The 26134-nt window shown below is 42.7% G+C and overlaps 1 protein-coding gene across 1 annotated transcript in view; it reads left to right on the top strand.

Moving 5' to 3' along the window:
* The window catches only part of DTHD1 (death domain containing 1), a 45785-nt gene that overhangs the window by 2885 nt on the left and 16766 nt on the right, over positions 1 to 26134 (top strand). The window contains exons 2-8 of the mRNA XM_074950124.1: positions 10606 to 11437; positions 11938 to 12268; positions 13066 to 13245; positions 15412 to 15656; positions 19075 to 19239; positions 21391 to 21680; positions 23580 to 23824. Of these exons, the coding sequence (XP_074806225.1) occupies positions 10606 to 11437; positions 11938 to 12268; positions 13066 to 13245; positions 15412 to 15656; positions 19075 to 19239; positions 21391 to 21680; positions 23580 to 23824 (2288 nt within the window). The remainder of the gene's footprint in view (positions 1 to 10605; positions 11438 to 11937; positions 12269 to 13065; positions 13246 to 15411; positions 15657 to 19074; positions 19240 to 21390; positions 21681 to 23579; positions 23825 to 26134) is intronic.

Below are 26134 nucleotides of genomic sequence, written 5' to 3'. Positions count from 1 at the left end.
TTGGGATTCCCTTTGTTACCTTACCAAGTATATGCTAGCTGGTCCATAAGGTGAGATATCTTGAATCAATTATATTTACTGTACAAACCACGCACCAAATTCTTCTAGTAAATCTGTAAATGCAAAGCATTTCTAATGAAGACAGTGGAATTGCTCAGATTTACATTAGTAAACAACATGAACAATTTAGCCCCATAATGGCACATACTTAAGCCAGTAAGGGTGCATGCAGATCATGCTATATCCACTCTCTTCATTTCTTTATTCCTCAACCATTTTTTTCACATTATGAAATCATTCATTCTGTATTGAAATCTACATTTTTTTTGAAGTTTGAAATCTCAGATCCAAGGCAGTTTAAAAATGCATCTGCACAATTTTTTTCCAACTTCAGAAATAAAAAAATATATACTTTTCATACTCTGGTAATTGAACAACCATTAAATATATTTTCTTTGGATCTTTCAAATGTTAATTCCTTGGCTGAGGACAAATATAAAAAACTTTCTTGAAAATGTAATTTTTGGAGACAGATTTATATAAGCCTCTGAAAACTAGGACTGAAAGAAAAGGCCCATCTAATCTATCGCATCACACCAATAACATTATCATATAGTACAATTATTTTTCATGTAGAAAACAATAAGGTATTGATTAATCTAGACAGCTTCCTCATTAGGTGTGAAAGAAGGAGCAGTGAAGGTGAGTCATTGGATTCTATTCAGAAGAGAATCACCCTATTTGGTGTCCTTTCCCCCTCTCTCTCTCAATCTTTTGCAAGTGGTAAGTGTTGCATATGGTGTTTCATCTCTATCACTTTTTTATTTGTTTTGACTTGCACTGGATTTAACCTCAAAAACAAGCCTGTGAGTATCACACAGTACTGAACAGAAATATGCTGAGAAATGCTCCCAGAGATTTGTAATGCATCTAATAAATGAAGAGAGACAGTTCCAAAACTCTCCAATTGCTACAGAGTTGACAGCAAAAGGCTTGAGGGTTGCTGTAAAAGTAATACATCTAAAATCCTTGAACATTTGTCTTTGCAAGAATTTCCAGGAAAGGGCATAAGACAAGACAAATCAGGAAAATAAAATAATCCATTTTTCTTATAAGGTCACATTGTGACAGATATGGCAATTTCCTGTCATATGCTTGGGAGGCCTTACTGAATTAAGTTTATGTATCTTTGGAATCCATTGTGTTACATGCATGGTTTTTGTATTATTGTGGGCTGGGATAGTATGTAATCTCTCGAGGGATGGAGCTGTGACAGATGTGAGACCCGAGGGTTCAAAAGACTATATTGTTCAATGTGCCTGAGAATGTACTTTTGGGACAAAAAGTGTTAAGTGGTTTTCCTGGTGAATTCCTAATGGGAGGTGAATGCAAATTCCTCACCTCTGGTTATTCAAAAATACCCAGCCCTTTGAAGCTATGTCCTGAGGAGTGGGCCATTGTCTACTGACTGTCTTGTATATGAGGCCAAGATCTAGGTCCCAAGGTTTAACTGAGGAATACCTAATAGGAGTTGAATGCATATCCCTTATCCCAGTTATGCCAAAAAAAATCCAATAAACCAAAACCCAGCCTTTTGAAACTATGCCCTGAGGAATGGGCCATTGTCTGCTGATCACCTCATACATGAAGCCAGAAAGGCCCCAACTGTGTAAAGGAAAGACTGAACTATTCATGGTTGTTCTGATTCTGAATCTGAGAAAGTTATGAACTTCTAATCACAGGGCATACCCAGTTATGAGTTTTGAAGGATTGACACCAGAACTCGAGACTTCAGCTGGTATGATAAGCTTTTTAGCATGCATGTAGGTTCTTTTATTGTTTTAAATTTGTTTTATCTGTAAATCTTTCACCTTCAGAATAAATGTGCTTGCTTAGAAAGAGCTGTGTGGTAACTTGTAACTGAGGGAAACACTGTTCATAGCCTCTGGAGAGAAAGCAAAATGCAGACAATGTCCTATTTAGGCAGTCTGGCTTCATGGGAATATCACAGTGTGGGCAGAGAACTGTGCAGCTTGGAAAAACCCCAGATAGAAGGAAGAGAGAAGAGGGTCTCCATCCGAGAGATGTTGATTGAGGAGCCGGTAGCCTAGTGTGAGTGCCTTTGGTCTTTGTAGTCCTCTCTGTCCATAAGGGTGAAAATGTCCAAGTCCTTTGTCCCTGACAGTAGTGAAGCAACCCACCACATCATGTTCTTTTCTCCCACCTTGTTCAATTCACACTCCACTTCAAAAACATTGTCATCCCCCTCCCTGAAATGAGGAAATAATTTGAAGTGTATGCCACTTACAGAGACAGGTACAGGGGGTTTGGTTTCATCTACCAGCTTAGTTTTCCTGGCACAGTCTCTCCATCTCGAGCTGATATGTTCCCTGTCCTCTTTCCTCATGCTGCTCCTCCTGTTGGCTCTGGTTCTTCTTCTCTTCTTTCTCATCCTGGCACTGCCACTCCTGGTCTGTTAACAGCTGGAGTTCCAGTCCCACTCTGTCCCTCTCCAGCTTCTTGTACTCTGTCAGTCTGTCCACAATTTCTGTTGCAGTGAGGCGTTCAATCCCCATGAGACATAGTTGCTGCCTCTGGCAGCCTCTTCCTTGCTTATCTCCAGGGAGTTGGCTCCAAGATTTTCCCCACCTGTTGGACCCTCTTTCAATGGGCTGGATGTTCCCTGCAAACCTGAGCCATCATTTCTCTTCCCGTCATCAGAAAACAGCAAGTCAACAAGGTGCACCTTTGTCCACTCCTTAGGGTTGCACTGCCTTTTGCTACATAACTCAAGCTGCTGACTTTTCTTCAGCTGTTCTTAAACCATTTCCCCCCTCACCCAGTCTCTCTTCTCACTATTCCTTTCCCTAAAACACCATGAGACTTTTTCCTCTGTGCTATTTCCTTCCGCAGTATTTGCTTTCACTGCTGTTGGCACTTCTGGCAATTCACCCTGTCATAGATCCCTCATACACTGCCATCATATATGACAGTTTCAGGACAACTACACCTGCCTTCCTCCCTCATAGTCCACTAAGTGCACCACACCGGGATCCCAGCTCCTCAGCTGTCACACCTCTCTTGAATAGAGATGCACATCTCTCCCCCTCCTGAGAGGGGCTTTTCCAGGCTGCAAAGTTCCTTGCCAACACTGTGATATTCCCAGCAAGCCAGACTGCCTAAACAGACCAGCACCAATGCTTTATTTTCTCTCTAGAGGCTATGAACAGCATAATTGCCCTCAGTTACAAGTTACCATACAGCTCTCTGTAAGTAAGCACATTTATTCTTAAGGTGAAAGAATTATAGAGAACATATTCAAAACAATAAAAGAACCTACAAACCTGCTTTAAAAGGTCACCCCAACTCCAACCTCGATCTCTGGTAGGTGTCAGTCCTTCAACACCTGAAACTGGGTTTTCCTTGTGGTTACAAGTTCATAACTATTTCAGCTTCAGAATGAGTACAGCTATGAATAGTTCAGTCTTTCTTTTACATAGCTTGGGCCTTTCTGGCTTCATGTATGAGGTGATCAGCAGACAACGGCCCACTCCTCAGGGCATAATTTCAAAAGGCTGGGTTTTGGTTTGTTGGGTTTTTTGGCATAACTGGAGGTAGGGGATTTGCATTTAACTCCCATTAGGTATTCCCCAGTAAAACCACTTAACACTTTTTGTTCCATAAATCCATTCTTGTCTGGCACATCATTGAATATAGTCCTTTGAACCCCCAAGTCTCACATTTTTCACTTCTCCCTCTTTCAGAAGTTACATAAACAATTAATGTAATACAAAGGACCTCAAAGATTCTTAAACTTAATTCAGTAAGGTCTCCCAAGGATATGGCAAGAAATTGCCATACCTGTCTCACAGTTGTTATAGGAACAACAACTAATTCCTGTGTTTCCGCACAGGAGTGTTCTCAGCTTTCATCAGAAGAAATCTCCACCATCTCTAGGGTTTGATCCGACAAGGCACTTAACTTTAACCATGTGGGAAGTCTCTGTCACTACTCAGATACTTAATTGCTTTGCTGGATCAGGGTCAGAGTGGTCAGCGCCTTGCAGAATGAGGCCTTCTGGACAGAAAAATAATTAAGATTGAATATTGGACTGCTCCTGAGCGAAATACAGCTATTATGTAGCAGTTTTCTGATTTGAATTGGTTGTCTTCAAGAATTTAGCTACTGTCTGATCATTAAACTAGTATTAATTAGAAGTTCTGGGAGAGCTGAGACTATGGTTTTATAAGTCATTATCCAGTTCTTCATAAACTAAATCACTCAAATTCACTTTGCTTTTGAAATAAATATTTTATTGTGTATTAAATAAAAAATGAGAGAAAAGAAACAGAATATATTATCCAATATGCATATACATAAGCCATTTGCATAGCTGTGCAGAGTTCCTTGTGTATGTATTAGGTAATATAGTGATAGCCATGTCGGTCCCAGGATATTAAAGAGACAAGGTGGTTGAGGTAATATCTTTTATTGGACTAGCTTCTGTTGGTGAGAGACATAGAAGCTTTTGAGCCACACAGAGCTCTTTTTCAGGTCTCAGAGTACCTTTTTCAGACCTAAGGGTATGTCTACACTACGGAATAAGGTCGAATTTATAGAAGTCGGTTTTTTAGAAATCGGTTTTATATATTCGAGTGTGTGTGTCCCCACAGAAGTGCATTAAGTGCATTAACTCGGCGGAGTGCTTCCACAGTACCGAGGCTAGAGTCGACTTCTGGAGCGTTGCACTGTGGGTAGCTATCCCACAGTTCCTGCAGTCTCCGCTGCCCATTGGAATTCTGGGTTGAGATCCCAATGCCTGATGGGGCTGAAACATTGTCGCGGGTGGTTCTGGGTACATATCGTCAGTCCCCCCCTTCCCTCCCTCCCTCCGTGAAAGCAAGGGCAGACAATTGTTTCGCGCCTTTTTTCCTGAGTTACCTGTGCGGACGCCATACCACCGCAAGCATGGAGCCCGCTCAGGTAACCGTCACCGTATGTCTCCTGGGTGCTGGCAGACGCGGCACGGCATTGCTACACAGTAGCAGCAACCCATTGCCTTGTGGCAGCAGACGGTACAATACGACTGGTAGCCGTCCTCGTCATGTCCGAGGTACTCCTGGTCGCCTGTGTGAGGTCGATCAGGAGCGCCTGGGCAGACATGGGCGCAGGGACTAAATTTTTAGTGACTTGACCAGGTCATTTTTTTTAGTCCGGCAGTCAGTCCTATTGAACCGTCTTATGGTGAGCAGGCAGGCAATATGGATTGCTAGCAGTCCTATTGCACCGTCTTCTGCCGAGCAGCCATGAGATGTGGATGGCATGCAGTCCTTCTGCACCGTCTGCTGCTAGCCAAAGATGTAAAAGATAGATGGAGTGGATCAAAACAAGAAATAGACCAGATTTGTTTTGTACTCATTTGCCTTCTCCCCTGTCTAGGGGACTCATTCCTCTAGGTCACACTGCAGTCACGCACAGAGAAGGTGCAGCGAGGTAGATCTAGCCATGTATCAATCAGAGGCCAGGCTAACCTCCTTGTTCCAATAAGAACAATAACTTAGGTGCACCATTTCTTATTGGAACCCTCCGTGAACTCTACCCTTGTAAGCTGTGTCCTCAGTCGCCCCTCCCTGCGTCAGAGCAACGGCAAACAATCGTGCATCTGAGTTGAGAGTGCTGTCCAGAGCAGCCCAATGGAGCACTCTGATTGGGCTAAAACATTGTCGCGGGTGGTTCTGGGTACATATCGTCCGGCCCCCGTTCCCTCCCTCCCTCCGTGAAGGCAAGGGCAGACAATTGTTTTGCGCCTTTTTTCCTGAGTTACCTGTGCGGACGCCATACCACCGCAAGCATGGAGCCCGCTCAGGTAACCGTCACCGTATGTCTCCTGGGTGCTGGCAGATGCGGTACGGCATTGCTACACAGTAGCAGCAACCCATTGCCTTCTGGCAGCAGATGGTGCAGTATGACTGGTAGCCGTCCTCGTCATGTCCGAGGTGCTCCTGGCCACGTCGGCTGGGAGCGCCTGGGCAGACATGGGCGCAGGGACTAAATTTTTGGTGACTTGACCAGGTCATTCTCTTTAGTCCTGCAGTCAGTCGTATTGAACCGTCTAATGGTGAGCAGGCAGGCAATACGGATTGCTAGCAGTCGTATTGTACCATCTTCTGCCGGGCAGGCAAGAGATGACGATGGCTAGCAATCGTGTTGTACCATCTTCTGCCGGGCAGGCAAGAGATGACGATGGCTAGCAATCGTATTGTACCATCTTCTGCCGGGCAGGCAAGAGATGACGATGGCTAGCAATCGTACTGTGCCATCTTCTGCCAGGCAGGCAAGAGATGAGGATGGCTAGCAGTCGTACTGTGCCATCTTCTGCCGAGCAGCCATGAGATGTGGATGGCTTGCAGTCCTTCTGCACCGTCTGCTGCCAGCCAAAGATGTAAAAGATAGATGGAGTGGATCAAAACAAGAAATAGACCAGATTTGTTTTGTACTCATTTGCCTCCTGCCCTGTCTAGGGGACTCATTCCTCTAGGTCACACTGCAGTCACTCACAGAGAAGGTGCTGCGAGGTAGATCTAGCCATGTATCAATCAGAGGCCAGGCTAACCTCCTTGTTCCAATAAGAACAATAACTTAGGTGCACCATTTCTTATTGGAACCCTCCGTGAAGTCCTGCCTGAACTACTCCTTGATGTAAAGCCACCCCCTTTGTGGATTTTAGCCTCCTGAAGCCAACCCTGTAAGCCGTGTCGTCAGTCGCCCCTCCCTCCGTCAGAGCAACGGCAGACAATCATTCCGCGCCTTTTTTCTGTGCGGACGCCATACCAAGGCAAGCATGGAGTCCGCTCAGCTCACTTTGGCAATTAGGAGCACATTAAACACCACACGCATTATCCAGCAGTATATGCAGCACCAGAACCTGGCAAAGCGCTACCGGGCGAGGAGGCGACGTCAGCGCGGTCACGTGAGTGATCAGGACATGGACACAGATTTCTCTGAAAGCATGGGCCCTGCCAATGCATGCATAATGGTGCTAATGGGGCAGGTTCATGCTGTGGAATGCCGATTCTGGGCTCGGGAAACAAGCACAGACTGGTGGGACCGCATAGTGTTGCAGGTCTGGGACGATTCCCAGTGGCTGCGAAACTTTCGCATGCGTAAGGGCACTTTCATGGAACTTTGTGACTTGCTTTCCCCTGCCCTGAAGCGCATGAATACCAAGATGAGAGCAGCCCTCACAGTTGAGAAACGAGTGGCGATAGCCCTGTGGAAGCTTGCAACGCCAGACAGCTACCGGTCAGTTGGGAATCAATTTGGAGTGGGCAAATCTACTGTGGGGGCTGCTGTGATGCAAGTAGCCCACGCAATCAAAGATCTGCTGATATCAAGGGTAGTGACCTTGGGAAATGTGCAGGTCATAGTGGATGGCTTTGCTGCAATGGGATTCCCTAACTGTGGTGGGGCCATAGACGGAACCCATATCCCTATCTTGGCACCGGAGCACCAAGCCGGCGAGTACATAAACCGCAAGGGGTACTTTTCAATAGTGCTGCAAGCTCTGGTGGATCACAAGGGACGTTTCACCAACATCAACGTGGGATGGCCGGGAAAGGTACATGACGCTCGCATCTTCAGGAACTCTGGTCTGTTTCAAAAGCTTCAAGAAGGGACTTTATTCCCAGACCAGAAAATAACTGTTGGTGATGTTGAAATGCCTATATGTATCCTTGGGGACCCAGCCTACCCCTTAATGCCATGGCTCATGAAGCCGTACACAGGCAGCCTGGACAGCAGTCAGGAGCTGTTCAACTACAGGCTGAGCAAGTGCAGAATGGTGGTAGAATGTGCATTTGGACGTTTAAAGGCGCGCTGGCGCAGTTTACTGACTCGGTTAGACCTCAGCGAAACCAATATTCCCACTGTTATTACTGCTTGCTGTGTGCTCCACAATATCTGTGAGAGTAAGGGGGAGACGTTTATGGCGGGGTGGGAGGTTGAGGCAAATCGCCTGGCTGCTGGTTATGCGCAGCCAGACACCAGGGCGGTTAGAAGAGCACAGGAGGGTGCGGTACGCATCAGAGAGGCTTTGAAAACCAGTTTCATGACTGGCCAGGCTACGGTGTGAAAGTTCTGTTTGTTTCTCCTTGATGAAACCCCCCGCCCCTTGGTTCACTCTACTTCCTTGTAAGCTAACCACCCTCCCCTCCTCCCTTTGATCACCTCTTGCAGAGGCAATAAAGTCATTGTTGCTTCACATTCATGCATTCTTTATTCATTCATCACACAAATAGGGGGATGACTACCAAGGTAGCCCAGGAGGGGTGGTGGAGGAGGGAAGGAAAATGCCACACAGCACTTTAAAAGTTTACAACTTTAAAATTTATTGAATGACAGCCTTCTTTTTTTGGGGCAATCCTCTGTGGTGGAGTGGCTGGTTGGCCGGTGGCCACCCCACCGCGTTCTTGGGCGTCTGGGTGTGGAGGCTATGGAACTTGGGGAGGAGGGCGGTTGGTTACACAGGGGCTGTAGTGGCAGTCTGTGCTCCAGCTGCCTTTGCTGCAGCTCAACCATACACTGGAGCATACTGGTTTGGTCCTCCAGCAGCCTCAGCATTGAATCCTGCCTCCTCTCATCACGCTGTCGCCACATTCGAGCTTCAGCCCTCTCTTCAGCCCGCCACTTACTCTCTTCAGCCCGCCACTTACTCTCTTCAGCCCGCCACCTCTCCTCCTGGTCATTTTGTGCTTTCCTGCAGTCTGACATTATTTGCCTCCACGCATTCGTCTGTGCTCTGTCAGTGTGGGAGGACAGCATGAGCTCGGAGAACATTTCATCTCGAGTGCGTTTTTTTTTCTTTCTAATCTTCACTAGCCTCTGGGAAGGAGAAGATCCTGTGATCATTGAAACACATGCAGCTGGTGGAGAAAAGAAAAGGGACAGCGGTATTTAAAAAGACACATTTTATAAAACACTGGCTACACTCTTTCAGGGTAAACCTTGCTGTTAACATTACATACATAGCACATGTGCTTTCGTTACAAGGTCGCATTTTGCCTCCCCCCACCGCGTGGCTACCCCCTCAACCCTCCCCCCTCCCTGTGGCTAACAGCGGGGAACATTTCTGTTCAGCCGCAGGCAAACAGCCCAGCAGGAATGGGCTTCTCTGAGTGTCCCCTGAAGAAAAGCACCCTATTTCAACCAGGTGACCATGGATTATATCTCACTCTCCTGAGGATAACACATGAACGGATGTTGCTTGAACGCCAGCAAACATACACTGCAATGCTTTGTTGTACAATGATTCCCGAGTACGTGTTACTGGCCTGGAGTGGTATAGTGGCCTACCATGAAGGACGCAATAAGTCTGCCCTCCCCAGAAACCTTTTGCAAAGGCTTTGGGAGTATATCCAGGAGAGCCGCGAATGCCAGGGCAGAGTAATCCTTTCACATGCTTGCTTTTAAACCATGTATAGTATTTTAAAAGGTACACTCACCGGAGGTCCCTTCTCCGCCTGCTGGGTCCAGGAGGCAGCCTTGGGTGGGTTCAGGGGGTACTGGCTCCAGGTCCAGGGTGAGAAACAGTTCCTGGCTGTCGGGAAAACCGGTTTCTCCGCTTGCTTGCTGTGAGCTATCTACAACCTCATCATCATCATCATCATCTTCTTCGTCCCCAAAACCTGCTTCCGTATTGCCTCCATCTCCATTGAAGGAGTCAAACAACATGGCTGGGGTAGTGGTGGCTGAACCCCCTAAAATGGCATGCAGCTCATCATAGAAGCGGCATGTTTGGGGCTCTGACCCGGAGCGGCCGTTCGCCTCTCTGGTTTTCTGGTAGGCTTGCCTTAGCTCCTTCAGTTTCACGCGGCACTGCTTCGGGTCCCTGTTATGGCCTCTGTCCTTCATGCCCTGGGAGATCTTGACAAAGGTTTTGGCATTTCGAAAACTGGAACGGAGTTCTGATAGCACGGATTCCTCTCCCCATACAGCGATCAGATCCCGTACCTCCCGTTCGGTCCATGCTGGAGCTCTTTTGCGATTCTGAGACTCCATCATGGTCACCTCTGCTGATGAGCTCTGCATGGTCACCTGCAGCTTGCCACGCTGGCCAAACAGGAAATGAGATTCAAAAGTTCGCGGTTCTTTTCCTGTCTACCTGGCCAGTGCATCTGAGTTGAGAGTGCTGTCCAGAGCGGTCAAAATGGAGCACTCTGGGATAGCTCCCGGAGGCCAATACCGTCGAATTGTGTCCACAGTACCCCAAATTCGACCCGGCAAGGCCGATTTAAGCGCTAATCCGCTTGTCAGGGGTGGAGTAAGGAAATCGATTTTAAGAGCCCTTTAAGTCGAAATAAAGGGCTTCATCGTGTGGACGGGTACAGGTTTACATCGATTTAATGCTGCTAAATTCGACCTAAAGTCCTAGTGTAGACCAGGGCTAAGAAGATCCCTGTGGGGCTCAAAAGCTTGTCTCTCTCACCAACAGAAGTTGATTCAGTAAAATGTATTACTTTACCCGTGTTGTCTCTCGTGTGTATTGACTTTTTTTGCATACTATCACTAATATTTCAGTGACACTCAATTAATTACATTTTTTTCTAGAGATCATCACTCTTGTGGGTTGTCTTCGGAAAATAAATGAACTCTTTCTGGATACAGTTACACATCTTCAAGAGGCAAAAAACAAATTTTATGATATTAGATGCAGACATGATGATAAATCTCAGTCCCAGATTGTTCAAGATGTTTCCAATGAAATAGTTGTGTGTGAAAGAGAAAAGACACATTCTGGGAAAGTATCTGCTGGTGTAAGTCAACGACTCCAGGTAACTTCTCCCATGAATGAAAGGAAAAGTCCGAACATTCACCAAGTCCAGTCAAGTGAAAACAAAACAGTGGAAAAAGAAACTGCTATATCATTTAGTGAAAAAAATCCTGATCAAGAACAGGCAGTAAGCAGAGACCTCCCAAAGCTAATGGAAAATGAAGATCACAAGCTCCTACAGAGTTCACATACAGAGCAAAAAGATTGCAACAGAAAGGAGGAAAGTCATGGAGCAAGGACTTATAATAAGAAATGCCCAAACAGAGCTTTTCAAGAAGTTCCCGGGAGCAATGGAGATGATATAATTGTATTTGGAAAGTCCGAAGATATCTGTGATAGATCTGTAATCAATCTTTCTGATCAAGAACAGGCAGTAAGTGAAGAACCCCCAACTCAGATGGAATATGAAGATCACAAACCAACAGAGAATTCATGTGAAGAAGAAAAAGATGACGAGAAAAAGGAGGAAATTTATGAGATTAATGGGAACAACAGAAACAATGCAATTGAGTCTGCAAGGTCGGAGAATATATGCAATACACCTGCTATGCATCTTTCAACAAATGATTCAGAAGAAGTGGAAAGATCAAGTCCCTGGATGAACAAAGAGTAAGTATGAAAAAGTTGACTATTTGTAAACACACATCTGCGTGCACTCCAACCATTGGACATGCATAAAGGGCAGTTCACCCTTTAGTATGGACACTAAATAAAAATGTAACCCTGCACTGAAGATTTTAATGTAGCTTCCTGAAATCTTGAGCACATAAAAGGTCCGATTCGAAACTTATTGAAATCAGTAGAAAGATTTCATTGATTGATGTCAATGAGCTTTGGATCAGGTCCCAAAATTAGGCAGCTTTCCAATAATTTGTAACATACATTTTTAATCAGTGTTACTTATATTTTTCTAGGTCCTATGCACTTGTTAGTTAATGCAAGGTATTACTGATGAGTTCCCTGTGCTTTATGAAAACTGAAAAGATAGGTGGATAATTTGGATATATTTATTATTTAAATATATTAAATGCATATATTAATTGGTTTATTGCTTACATAATATAGGACAAAAAAAAGCCCAGAGAATAATACTGTGTATTTTTCTGCAGATTTCTAGCAGAAGTGAGTGGTAATATTGAACCTGAAGTTGCCTGTTATATTACAGCACCTTCCATCACTCTCGAAAATTTAGTATGCAGGATCATCAATGACATGAGTTCCTTGGTGGTGGAAGATTCTGAGGAGCTGGTCAGCAATGTCATCAGTGTTGCGTGCTTAGACCAGGGGAAACTAATCCCCTTTCCTATCAACATTGCAATCCCATTCACTGCACGCTACAGAGGAAATTATCGAGACATCATGGTGAAGGTGATCAATATGAACTTTCAATCAAGTTACTTAACTCCCATTTCCTTTGATGGGTACCAGGGAAACCAGAAGGTTGGTGAATTCTTATTTGAGTATTATGAAAGGGTCTATTGTGGCTGAACAGTTAAGGTTGAGTTAAATTTTGCAATTAAAGCAGTGATTAATAAGCCATGCTTTCCATCATGAATTTCATATATTGCCAAGGTTACCTAAATACAAAGACCCACATTTTCTAAGGTGACCATTAGTTTTGGGTGCCTCAAGCTTCAGGTGCTAATTCACGCCCCCAGAACAACCCCCAAGATAGGGAGGCATAAAGGTGACCTAAAGCTGCCTATCCTCCCTTCCTCCCACAGGTGGCTCAGAGCATAATTTGGTTCAGTGTGGATCTAGCCTGATTTTTTTCTAGACTAAATTGTATTTCTCTCTCCAAGATTCCCCATGATTGATTGGACACAAAACTCCCCAATTAACATTTTCTCTTCAGAAACATTAATTGGAGAAGTACTTTGCCCCAGAATACAGATGACTCTACAGTTTTGTTTTGTTTTAAATGTGAGCATGTGTGTGAAGTTGACAATTCTTTGGTAAATGAAACAGAGGAGAGATTATTTTGCATTTAACCTAAAGAAGAGTAACAATTATATCTGCATACACCCACCCTCCCACCGACTAAACATAGGATGCAACCTTGTTAATGACACTGAGCCTTATTCACCACTGAAAGTTACTGACACAGTAGAGAACCAGGCTGTCAAAATGGTAATAACATTTAAGTTATTTTCATTTTGCGTCTCAGAATACAGTTAGTTCATCCACCGGAAATGATAATCTACTAACAATTGTAGCATCCTTTTTCTCCCACAAAGGGGACCTTTGCAGAGGTGAAAATTTGCCAGCTTGGTATTTTTTCTGTGGTTTCATGCTTAAAAAAAGAAACATTCACCATTCCAAAGAAAGGGCTCTCACAAAAGCTAAGCATGGATTCTAGAATCTCTTTCTACTACCCTCCAGAAACGTTCAGTTCTCCACTGACCATGCAGTTAAAGGTAAGTGTGAAATATTCATATTTTTCTTTGCATCATGTCTATGTCACATGAGTAGTTCCAAAGAGAAATCCATCATAATGATGAAGACCTCCAAACAGTGTTATTACTATGGTTCCACTGCATAGACAGCTAGGTGGATATGGAGTGGACATTAAGAGGGACTCTGCAACCTTTATGCATAACAGACCTGGGCTTCATGTCAACTCCTTTTTAAAACCCAGGTGCCCTGATTAGCCTGCCTTAATTGATTCTAGCACCTTCTTGATTGGCTGCAGGTGTTCTAATCAGCCTGTCTCAATTGTCTCCAGAAGGTTCCTGATTGTTCTGGAACATTCCCTGTTACCTTACCCAGGGAAAAGGGACCTACTTAGCCTGGGGCTAATATATCTGCCTTCTATTACTCTCCTATAGCCATCTAGCCTGGCCCTGTCACAGCAGATATAAATGAAGCAGTAGCTATTTGTATGCTTGCTATGTTCTGGGAAACAAGACTGTTTCCAACAATATTAATAATTATAATTAAAAAATCTACACAGTACATGAAGTCTTTGGGTCAGGCAGTGGTGTATTCTGTAGGCAAATTTTCTCCGCCCTGATCCATTCCCTTTGAGCTAATCTGGAAGTGCAAAAGAGTCATCGTCTCCCTATAAGTCAGTGGTCCTCAAACTGAGGGGCATGCTCGCCTGGGGGGTGCAGAGAAACATTTTTTTGCAGGGCGGGGCATCTGGTGGAGCCCTGGCCAGCCCTCGGGGGGCAGGTTGAAAGCTGCCTAGTCCTGCTGTGCCCTCAGACCAGCTTCGACCCCACCTGCAGCTCCATGCTGTCCCCAGACGCAGCTCCACTCTCACCCCTGTTCCAACCCCAGCCCAGCTCTGATCCCAGCTGCAGTTCCACTCTCCCCGCTGCTCCACTCTCAGCCCCAGCTCCACTTCACCCTTTGCTCTTCCAACGTCCCAGCTCTGATCCCAGCTCCGTTCCACTCACAGCCCAGCTCCAGGCCTGGCCCAGCTCCGCCCCCCTGCTCTTCTCGCAGCCACAGTTCCACTCCATCCCCTGCTCCACTCCAGCCCAGCTCCATCCCCAGCTCAGCTCCACCCCCAGCCCAGCTCTGCCCTCATTCGCTCTCTGCCCCAAAGCCAGCTCTGCCTCTAGCCCCAGCTACTCCCCCAAACCCAGTTCTGCCCCCAGCTGTGCAGTAATAGAGGGGGGTTGCAGACAGATTCCATTACTGGTAAGAGGGGGCATGACAGGAAAAGTTTGGGCACCACTGCTATAAGTCCGATGCTGGGAATACCTCATTGTGTGGATGTCCCCAGCAGGCATAGAGCCAATAAAACCTGTTCCTATTCCTTCCTCCTTAGAGTCGCAAGCACAGAGGGTGTTCCTAGAGTTGGGAGGTCAGGAATGGCTGGACTATGATATGCTTCAGCTATTCCTAGATAATATATTGATCCTAGGGGATTATAACCAGCTGGTCCAAAGTTAAAGAACTGGAAGGCTGTTGTGCTAGGGACCGAGAATCTGGGAGAGAAAACTGGCTACCTTATAGCTTCCCTGATCTGGTGCATCCAGAAAATCTGACCCTATTTTTGCAAATATGTGTAAATAATTACTTTTACTAATAATGATATGAATACTCTTGTCCTCACCTCCATCCTTTCTCAAGCAAAACTCCCAGTGTAGTCAGTGAGAGTTTACTCTGACTAAGAACCTCAACATTTGACCTAGCTGTAATATGTAAATGAAAACAACAAGTTAAATCAGAGCATGAATTTAAAATCCTTGGCAAGTAGAATGTGTATTAAAAGAGTCATAAAAATGAATATAAGAGTACAGACAAAAAGGTAGTATATAAATTCTACCTTTTAAAACAATCACACACACTAACAGGAGTCCAAATTATTTAATTAACAATGGCAGCAGTTTCTGGTGACACTGTTACAAAGCACTTGGTTGTGCATATGGTAAAATGACTGGGAAAGGAAGAACCTTAGAGCTCATCAACAGAGTTAAAGAAAAAAATCTAGACGGTCTCAATTAAAAAATGGCAAGAGATTTTGTGAAATGCAACTCTCCTCCAGTTCCTGAAGTTAAACTAAAATGATTTTTAAAAAGGCAACATTTAAGTACTTGTACATTAATTATTCTGTTACTTGCTATACATAGGTCCAGCCAATTGAGCCATCACTGGTTTCCATATTAAAGGCAAAATATGACATGTACCATGCAGTAGTGTCTACTAGCCCACTGGTTCATATCCAGCATCCTTCATCCCAGCCATTTAACAAGTCAGTCAGTGTTATTCTACCCTGTCCTCCAAATCCAGAAAAAAAGAGATCGGGAGATGCAACAGAAAATGGAAGAGCATCTAGTGCCACTGTAACCAGGGTTACAACTGCATATCATCTTCGGTAAGTGAGAACTTCTACCTACAAATCCAGCAAGATCAAGGCGTCAACGGAATTGCAAATAGCCCTGACCAAACCATTTTTATATTAAAATATATTCTTCACCTTAAAGCGTTCTGAAAGTGTCCTCTTCAAAAAATATAATTGGCCAGATTTTCAACTGATGTAAAACAACATACCTCCATTGACTTCAATGAAACCACCCTGACCTACACCAGCTGGGGATCTCACTCAGTGTTTTTAACAGAAGATCGGGAAAAACTGAGACATATGTAGTAAAGAAGAATTTTGCTGTTTTCATTTTATTTAACTCCAGATTTTTCCACCTTGACTCACATTGAGTAGTATTTTATTCCATGAGTAGTCCAGAATACAACTCAATGTTAGTCAGGGTGGCAAAATTTGATTCTTCATGTGTAGCTACAGTCATGTCCAGGATTCACCCTTCATTGCTGTAGATGGCTGAGTTTATTTCCTAGCTGAACAAACCAAAAAAACCACTCACTCTAAGTCCTGTTTCCTACTCAATGCTTCTTCATGGCCACTAATGACATCAAGTATAATGTGAAACAAATAGTTCAAAGCACAGAAGGATCAATATTTCCAGTTGCCAAGGACAACAACCTTATAATGGGCAGGTGGCCAGCCTGGTCTCTGGGCTCTACTCTAAAAGATCAGAAGGTTATATGGGTCAAGAGTTCCAAAACCTAGTGATTTTTTGAGTGCCTTAATTTCACGGTGCCCAGCACTGCTCAGCTTTATGGGTGCCAGGTTTATATACTTTTTGGTGATGCCCAGAATGGATCCAAGCAGAGCTGTCCCGTCCATAGGACAGACTGGGACAACCACCCCGGTCCCTGTGATTTGGGGGGCCCCCACACTTCAGGGGGACACGAGGTCCAGGGTGACCTGGAGGATTAGTGGGGGGCCTGGTGCTGGTAGCAGTAAGCGATGCGACCTGGCCCAAGCCTGCTCTGCCCAGCCCCTGGTGTTGCTTGGGGGACGGGGTGGAAGCCAGAAAGAGGTGGAGTGGGGGTTTGGGGGAAAAGAGTGGAATGGGGAGGGGGTGGAGCAGGGCCGTGCTGGGGCTGGGTCACGTCACTTGCTGCTGCCAGCACCAGGCTCCCCGCTAGCCCTTCAGGCCACCCTGGACCCAGCATCTTGCTGAAGCGCAGGGCCCCCCAAAGTGCGCTAAGCCCAAACATTGGTGGAGCCGGGCCCATGTTCCTAAATATTGGTGGAGTATAGGCACCACAGGCCCATATAACTCGCCGCCTATGCTCAGCTTGATCAGAGGGTGGACATACAGCACCACAGTTCTTTCTGAAAATCAGCCCCTCCCCCTTAGAAAATAGAGACAGCTATAATCACTAGTCACTTTTGGTAATCTTGGTGACAATTCCTAATAGTAGTTCTTAACTGGCAGGTTAATGAAGTGCTCCTGACAACGAAACCCACTTGTCTGCTTCCCTAGGTGAAAGTCTGGATAAAACCCTGTAGTAGGAACAGAGGTAGTGGGATTTCTTTTTAGGGGCCAGTTGGAGCAGGTCGCTGTCAGCCTAGAAATGTTGCTCCCCTAAACCCCAAAGAGATGGTTTAACCAATCCTACTGATCCTTTGAAAATTATAATATATATTCCATCATGTAAAATCAAATAGGCTTCCGCACAAGCAGGGGTTTAGGTGATAAAGGGAATAACTGTTCCAATTTTTCACTTCTGGAAACCTCCTTAGATCACTTTTTAAAAAGGATTAAGTTTCATTCTAATCCCTTGTAGACCCTCATCCTCATCATAGATGCACCCTATGATTTGGCAAGATTGGTCATCACTGCTTGTAGAAAGTTCTAAACTGATATCCTGTACCAGGGGTGTTCGATAGTGCACAAATCCTTGCATCTCACCTGCCCACACTTAGCAATGCTGTCAGCCTAGAGCTGTGTAAAGTACATGACTTGAACTTCAGATGTACCTGAATTTATGCTAGGTTCTAATTTGAAGTGTGCCTGTAACATGGATTCTGTTCCTTGAAGACCCAGGATACTTCATTACTTCAGTTAGTACAAATATACCTGTAATGCAGAGGAGAAAGAGAGTGCTCTGTATAAAACAGGGGTCAAACTAAAATGTCTCAAAACACAATTTAATGTGGCTGAATAACTTGATTCAATGGCCTAAGAATAGTGAGCCACATAGTTTTAAGCTTTTCTGCTCCTATACATTACATAGTGTTCAAGGCCTGGATTAACACAAAATAAAACAACAAACTGCAACTTATTTTCACATATTCCTAGTACTTTGAACCATTTTATATTTAACCAATAAATGTCCTAGAACTCTTTAAAGCATAATCTTATACCACATACATGTAATGTAGAGCAGAAAGAGACTCAGGATCTATACAAAACAGGGCTCAAACTAAAACAAAACGTCTGAAGGACACAGGTATGGGGGGGAGGGAGGGAGGTAGTTTGTTCAAAAAGCGCAACCACTGAACATACATGTTCATGAAATACTGTGCAGCGTCCATATAATCTTGATGCAAACTCTTTTGCTTTCTTTGGATATCTGCAAAATTTCTCAGGCCATTTTTTAGAGTGTATTTAGGCTTTCTTCAGAACACCTGATTTCCCACAGCTCTAGTTGAAGACCATAGGACGTGAAGGAGCTCAGCTTTTTTGCAAATCGGGCCCTTAAAATTCAAGCTTTGTTTATAGGGATAAGCTGGGTGGAGGAAGTCACATTGTGGTTTTTTTGTGACCCTGATTGAGTCTGTCCCATGTAATCAGACTGTTCACTCCAGTTCAGCAGAAACTATTTTAATTTTGTTCTTCCTTGATAAGTGGCCTTTTTGCTGAGGTCTCTGATCTAGCTGAAGAAGTCAGAAATAAACCATGTCTCCTAGCTGCTGTGTTTCTCTGGCTCCGATAGACAGCATCTTAGTGTGTTATTGTCTGTAATTTCCCCAGTTGTTGTTAACTGTCTTATTATGAGTTTATATTTTGGTTCACATAACAACTATAACTAGTTTTGGAAGGCTATTTTTATTTTCCCCAAGATCAGACTTTTGGTTTTACATAGGGCTAACGTGTATTTCCACTTCTGGTGAATCAGTGCAAATCAGATGATCCTGTCAAAAGCAAACCTTGATATAAGTTTTGCTCAATATTAGACCAGAGGTTAACTACATTCATTTGGACATGAACCTTTCCAAACTACAGAGCCTGAGTATACCCGCAAACCAGTCCATACATGCCATTTTCTAGATGCAGTTTTTCAGTAAGAGACAAACCATCCCAGATGGTCTGCAGCTAAGCAGATTAAAGAGAAGGGAAAAGACACTGCTACAACACAAGTATTTAATATCCACAGAGCTTTATTTTAACCTTTGTAATGATTTCTCCTGTCTTGTGGTTGTCCAGGGCAATGAGTGCCTCTGTGAGAAAACATGGAGAGAATCTTGGTGAATCCTTGAAAGTATTGGGTTACAGAAGCAAAGAAGAAGAGTGGGTTGTGCTTGATGATGTTATTGTGCGGAATGCACGAAACGGACTTGTATCATTTGAAGTAGATGAGTATTTAGAAAGGTAACATATAAATAATTTCATTCAATTATTTAGGTAAAAGATTCATATCCAAAGAAATTAATGAATGGGAACTTACTAGAGTTGAGAAATCATTCACTAAGAATTATTTTACTTGCCAAAGTTTGGCTCTTCCAGTCTGTAAATGTTTCATGAGATACGGATGACTTTCTTAGATTTGTATGTTATGAATAATTATGCCAAAAATTATTTTGGTAAATAATTTTTCATCTGCATATTGTGCACAAACATAACACAGAATGCTCTTGACATTTGAAATTTAGGTTATAGTAATTAATTTTGATTGGACAGTATTTCTGCTCCCTGGTTGGATGAGCATAACTCTCAGTTTTAAGATTTCACGTTGACATATATTCTCCAGTATTCACTTAAAATTCTCTGTTTATGTAAAGATTCTGCCAACAAACTTTGTATGATAGATCATGCCTGGGAACCAAAACAACCTGAGTCTAACCACAGTTGACTCAAATGCATTTAAACCTTTGAAAATCAATTTGTGATTTGTTTTCCCCAGAATTTATGCACATGATTTCATACATATTGGGTTTAGTGCTGCTATGTTTATGCAGGATAAATCCCTATTGATGTCTATGGGAGTTCTGCAAAAATAAGGACTGTGTTCTCAAAACCATGAACATTAGAATAAAGACCTTATTGTGTTGAACTAGGAAGTATTTGGGAGTTTGGTGAAAGTGCAGATTACTATGTACATGTGCAGCAATTACCTCTGTCATTCACTGTAGTTTATTACTGTATCATTTTGAAAGCAAAATAGCGGATATTTTGATATGCCCTAACACTGAACACCTAACACTTAAGTTTCATACAAGTAGCAGCAAGTTGTGTATCTTACTCATGTCAAATATCCAGATTTACATCTGAGTCTGTTGTTAGAGAGGCTTATCGTATCTTGCATTGTTGTTCCACCCAGCTAAATAATCTAAATGGCTCTAGAAGTGAAAAGCTCTGTAAACACATCAGGAAGAAACATGGAAAAAAACCAGTTCCCTACATACTGAATCATAAATATATTGCTATTAAAATATGTAACAAAATTGCCTCAGTTTCATCATATCTTAAAAATATAAAATGAAACAAATATATAAATTCATGTTGTTTTAAATACTTATTACCATACTAAATCTTTAATTTAGTATGGTATAAAGGTCTGAAATGAGACGGCTTTTGTATTTATCCTCTGTAATGTACATACTACACTTTGTAATTACAATATAGTTGATCAAATATGAGAATATATATTTCAGCTGAAGATCCTACATACTATATATTAGTCATCATTTCTATACATTTTTGATACACATTAATTCTACTTCCCTCAAAACCAGTTACCCTCTTATTCCAATTGCAATATTTTGATTCATCAGCTGGGTTTTGAGTCTTCATGAGAACTGAAATAACATAGGGATTAACATACTTGAACTGATCACTGAGAATTTATTCTAATATTCTGTGTAACAGTAGTCAGTGCCACTGGTGGATGTTTCAGATGGAGGTATAACCTTCCCATTACAACCAAGATCATTTAGTTATTCAATAGTGTATTGTAAGACAGCAAGAAAATTCTTTCCTGCCCCCAAGTTGTGGTTATCTTATGCCCTGAAGCATGAGTTATTCATATACATATCTAGCCTTTCATATTTTGTTTTAACTCAATAATATCCTCTGGCAACAAGATCCAAAAGGTACACAGCACAAAAGATGTTTTGTTTCCCTTTCAAATTTACTACTAAATGGCCCAGTTGGAATCAATGGGATTTTTGTTGAAAGTCAGTGGGACTTAAGATAAGTGCCAAACTCACAATTGAAAATTTTACCTATGGCCTTTAGTGGGAGAAAAATGAGGTACAACAGGGGAATGTTTCAATAAAGCTTTCAATCCTGAACAGCTTGACTTTTGGCCTGATGTCATATCCCAGGAAACTAATCTGAGCATTTGTTTCCTACCTTGAGGAGAAAAAATGTTATAGAATGGTCATCAGTTACCTGAACCACTATATTATCTTGCTTGATAAGTTGCAAAAGGTAAATAAAACGATTTATAATTCAATAAAGAATTAAGTGTCACCTCGGGGACTACTTATTTTCTTCTCTCTTCTTTTCTTCTTAATGCAGCTTTATTGTCATTCGCCTCTCATTTGCCATGGACAATACGCATCTAGTTCTGTTTATGCAGGCTCTGGAGGAAGCCATTCGCAGCACCATGGCTAATGTCGTACTATATCGGAAAAAAGAAAACCCTCATAAAATAGTTGTTTTACTGGTTCTGTCCAAAGAACTGAACTGGGAGCTGCAAAACCTGCGTGAGGAGGGATACTTTGGTCCTCCAGAACCAACGCAACAGTTTCAACTAAGAGAAGGAGAGCAGATTCATTTTAGATTTAGTGGCAACATATTTGCCTCAGGTAAACTGGCCATTTCTTGTACGTAAATACAACCTATCAAGTGAACGAATCTCATATAATATAGAACTTTGTCTTGCTTCCACCTGTTGCAAATAATGAGCTTGCATTTAGGTAATTCTTTGAAACGGCACACTTCACTGTTGTCATTCAGTCCTTATTTTTTGTAAACTTGTAATTCGATAGGCAACCACTCCACTCTGATTACATGAAAAGAAGTTCATAGGGTGAAATCCTAGCCCACTTGACATTAATTGGTATTTTGTCAATTACTTCAATAGGGTCAATATTTTACCCATAGCCCTCCCTTTTCCACTAATCTTCTTTTATGGTCATTTTAAGAACATCTCATTGGGGTTAAATGGATTTTAAATAAAAAAGGACAGATTCTGTTCATTTACATCAGTGTAAATCTGGAGTAACTCAATTGACTTTAATGGATAGTGGCATCTAGGGCATATTAATGCTGTTGCTGGTGGCCCTCTGAATTAATTCATGTGATGATAGCCTATTGTTTAGAAATTTCACAAGTGCTCACAGTTGGTCTAACTACTGTCATTCACTATTGCCATGGTAAAAACTATTCACTACACTAAGCACTTTTGAAAAGCCTACCCAAAATATTTATGCTCTTCTTTGCCAGGTTTTAAAATTAATTATGAGGGTGTAGCTTACCACCTTCAGAGGTCACATTGTACACATTACATAAATTCTTCCCAGGGGAAACCCATCCAAAGAAAATCAGTGTGAAAAAAAAATAGTATTAGCTTCGCAAGTATATTGCATAGTTATACAAAATATGTGAAGAAAATGTCACGGTTGCAGAGTTAAGTACTCAAAAAACAGAGAAATGCAAAACTTATGGATGTACATGCAACTCTTCCCCCTTTCTGTAGTCATTATAATACAAGGTTTACTTACATGACAATACACATCTCAAATAGTCATGTTCTCAGTTGGGTTAAAGTCCCTTAAACTGATGAATATAGCAGCCTCCCTTCATTCAGGTTAAATGTAAGAAACAAGAGCAGTCTCAAAGAGGGGCATCCAAGGCTACTCAGAAATTTGAGCTATGTAGGTGGAGAACTCTGCTGAATATTGTTTGGGCAAGAATAGGTCTGAGAGAGCCAGAAGCAGGAGAGTGACATGGAAGGAGCAGAGAGAGTCAAACATAGCCTGAACAAGCAGCTGGTAAGACAACCCTGGAAAAAGCATACTGAGAAAACATTTGGGGGGGGGGGTGGAGTGGTAAGGGAGGGATGGAGGGAGTGCAGGCTGAAGGAGTTTGCACCAGTGTGCAAGGAGAGTGTCTCCTGTTTTTTGGTTTCTCCTGTGTTCAGGGAAACAGGACTTTGTCCATTCTTTGTAAATAAACAAGATTGCATCAAAGGTACCTGATTCCATCATCAATTTTCCGTCCCAACTGGAACATCCTCAAGGGTCCTGAAGTTTGACCAGCTGCTCACCTCAAAAAGTGTAACATTTAACAAAATAGTACACATTGTTTCCTAGAGCTTTAGATGCAATATTTTCTTCTGCTCGTACTAATTTCATTGTCAACATGGACTTTCATTTCTTGTCTCTGCATGGTTTGTATTTCATTAATTTTATCATCTCCATGTGCATTGCTTTTCAAGCAGCAACACATCTCTCCTTAGAGGCACTTTGAGGCAGCTAACTGCAAAGATAATGTAACCGTTAATTTAAGTGGCCAAGAAAGTGTAGCTCTTGCTCTGTGTTTCATACTTAGGTCCCAGGCCTGAATACAATTTGTTTTGTATGATTTTATTTGTATAAGTCCTATTGACTTATCTTGCTCCGCAAAAGATTTTGTGTTTATATACCGTAGAATCAGACATTAAAACTCAGTCTAAGAAATACATCTTTTTATAATGAATACAGATGATGGGAAGAATTTTGGAAAAGCCTACAGGCTTACTTTTCATTCACAAAGAAAGCCCAGACTGGAGCTCCAACTCAAAGAAGTGGATGAATTTGGTAACTACAGCTCACCTCATTACAAGGGAACTGCAGTATTTTACAAAATGAGCAGAGAAACAATAGCCAAGAACTGGGATCAACCCCTTCTGCCTGATGACTATCAGGACCAGTCACCTTTATGTAAGTTAGCACTAACCTTACCAAAGGTAAGTTCCACAACTCCTTACTATTTGAAGTCTCTCTCTTCCAGACATTTTTGTGAGATTGATATATCCTTTATCAGTAAGGATCCTAATTTGCTTTACAATCTACAGGCAGACACAGAAATAACCCATCTATAAAATGTCACTACTGGGGGCGGGGGTGAAACATAGTAGCTTTTTCACCTTGCACAGCTCCACCGGGTATTAATTTAGGACTGGAAATAAAGAATCTCATTCAGCTGAAACTGTGGGGAGAATTCCCCAGTTAAAGTTTATCCAGGACACTGCAATTCGCCCCCTGCTCTCCAAAACATACCATGGAATGGCTACAAGTGGTCAGTATCGGAAGTTATTATTAAATATATGGGGGCTAGACCATGCCTTTAAGGCAGAGACCAGTGTTTGGGAAGGTGCAGAGCCACAATTTCACGGGGAGCTCAGGGAAGAATTTAGACTATCCATTTTCCTTAAGTATCCATAGATATATGGTCATCTTTGAACCTGAATACTCCATCCCCTTGCATGCCCGGTGAGTCTCTGTAACTTTGTCATGTGCATTATTGGCTTGTCTCCATCTCTAAGACATGCATAAGATTTTCAACAATCTTCTCTCACTTTGACCATTGTAATGTCACTGTGTTGTCTCCTCAAGACCCAGATCTCCAGATAAAGAAATGCCAATTGACCTCCAATACCAATTGTGTCACCTTCAGCCTCAAACATCTCTATTCCATCTCCCAATTTATTACAGAACTCTTCTGTTTGTTTTTAAAATCCTCTCCAGATTTGCTGCAAGACCTTGTGAACCATGTTGTAAACTGCCATAGCTCCATCAAAGTCAAGGCCAATTTACATCAACTGTCAATGTCTCCATTTCCCATTGTATTCCTCCCACGTTTATAGCACAAGTCTCCCACCATTGTCCCTTTACGTAGTTTCACCACTCTTGCTATGAGTCCCTTTTCTGCAGATCTGAAACAGCCTTCCTTGATGTTGTTTCCCCATTACCATACTCTTTATTTCTCTCTCCCTCTGCTATTTTTTGCTATCTAAAGGTTGAAACTGAATTAAGTTGTGTACATTTTTGCACAAGGATAGGTTTTATTTAAGTGAAATATAATACAAAATTCTGTTATAAAAGACAATATACTCCTTTGCCTTTTTTTTTTTATTTATTTTAATTTTTCAGCAGAAAGTTAGCCTTCCTTCAGAAGTGATCTACAACAGTTATATGTGGCACTTCCCTGGAGAGTCAAAGGGGATGCTTAAAGAAAATCTATTTATTTGGACCCAGGCTTCACTTTGTTTCCTTCCCTCCTCCCACCCCAGTTCTGTGGTTTATTCCATCTTCTTTCATCTTGGTGCATAAGAATCATGTTATGTATGACATTGGATGGTACTTGAAACAAACCACATTTTTGCAGCTATCAAGTGCTTCAGCTTTGCTTTGGTACTTAATCACCTGCCAAGGCCTTTTATTGCTTTCTGTATTCTATTGCAAAGAACATGAGCCCTTAAATGTCCTGATGGGACATTCTATCAATTTGCAGTAATTACATGTGCCCCTGCTCCTCCCCTCCCATTTAAATGTATGGTCATCTTTGCTATCAATACAACCTTCCAATCCCAGTGTGGTGAGGAAGTTAAGGCTGAACTGATACCAATGGTTATGGAAGAAGCAAGCACAGGAACACTGGTAATTTGGTAGTTGATCTGTAGTGACTGGAAAACTGCTATTATTGGAGAGACCCCCCCCCCCCAAAACACATCCCTGGAAGAAAATTTTGTGGGTTCAATATTTAAAAATGAGCCCACTCAATCTGAATAATTTCAATAGAGGGGCCTGAATCGAGGTATAGAAAAACAGTCTGCTTAGAGTGGTTTCCTTACACGCCATTCTTAGAGGCCATCATGGGGAATTCTGGCTGAAGCAGCAAACAATTTCTCCTCGAGTTCCCAGATAAACACATGCAGTAGCAGAACGTCTGCCATCCTCAGAAAAGGTGCAGCATGCGTTCCCCCTTCCTACGTGGCCAGCAGAGCTGGCTTGTGTGGGGAGTGGAGCCATCTCCCTTTTAGGGTGCTAGCAGCACAAGTCATTTAACAGGTACCATATTCACTAGCCTCACTGGGGCTTGCCTTTTGCAAATGGGCACAAGTGATGGGAAAGTCTGCACAGGGCCAGCCACCATATGGCTCAAAGTGTCCTAATTCTATACCTGCATCTTGAGAATTCAAAGTGCGTAATCAGGCTGCTTTAAATAACTCTGAAACTGCAGTATGCGCATTTATTCTACAGATTAGAATGGAATA

The sequence above is a fragment of the Natator depressus genome, chromosome 4, assembly GCF_965152275.1.
Source record: "Natator depressus isolate rNatDep1 chromosome 4, rNatDep2.hap1, whole genome shotgun sequence".
Classification (NCBI taxonomy): domain Eukaryota; kingdom Metazoa; phylum Chordata; order Testudines; family Cheloniidae; genus Natator; species Natator depressus.
Note: the sequence above shows the minus strand (reverse complement) of the source record. Positions and strands in the feature narration are given on the sequence as shown.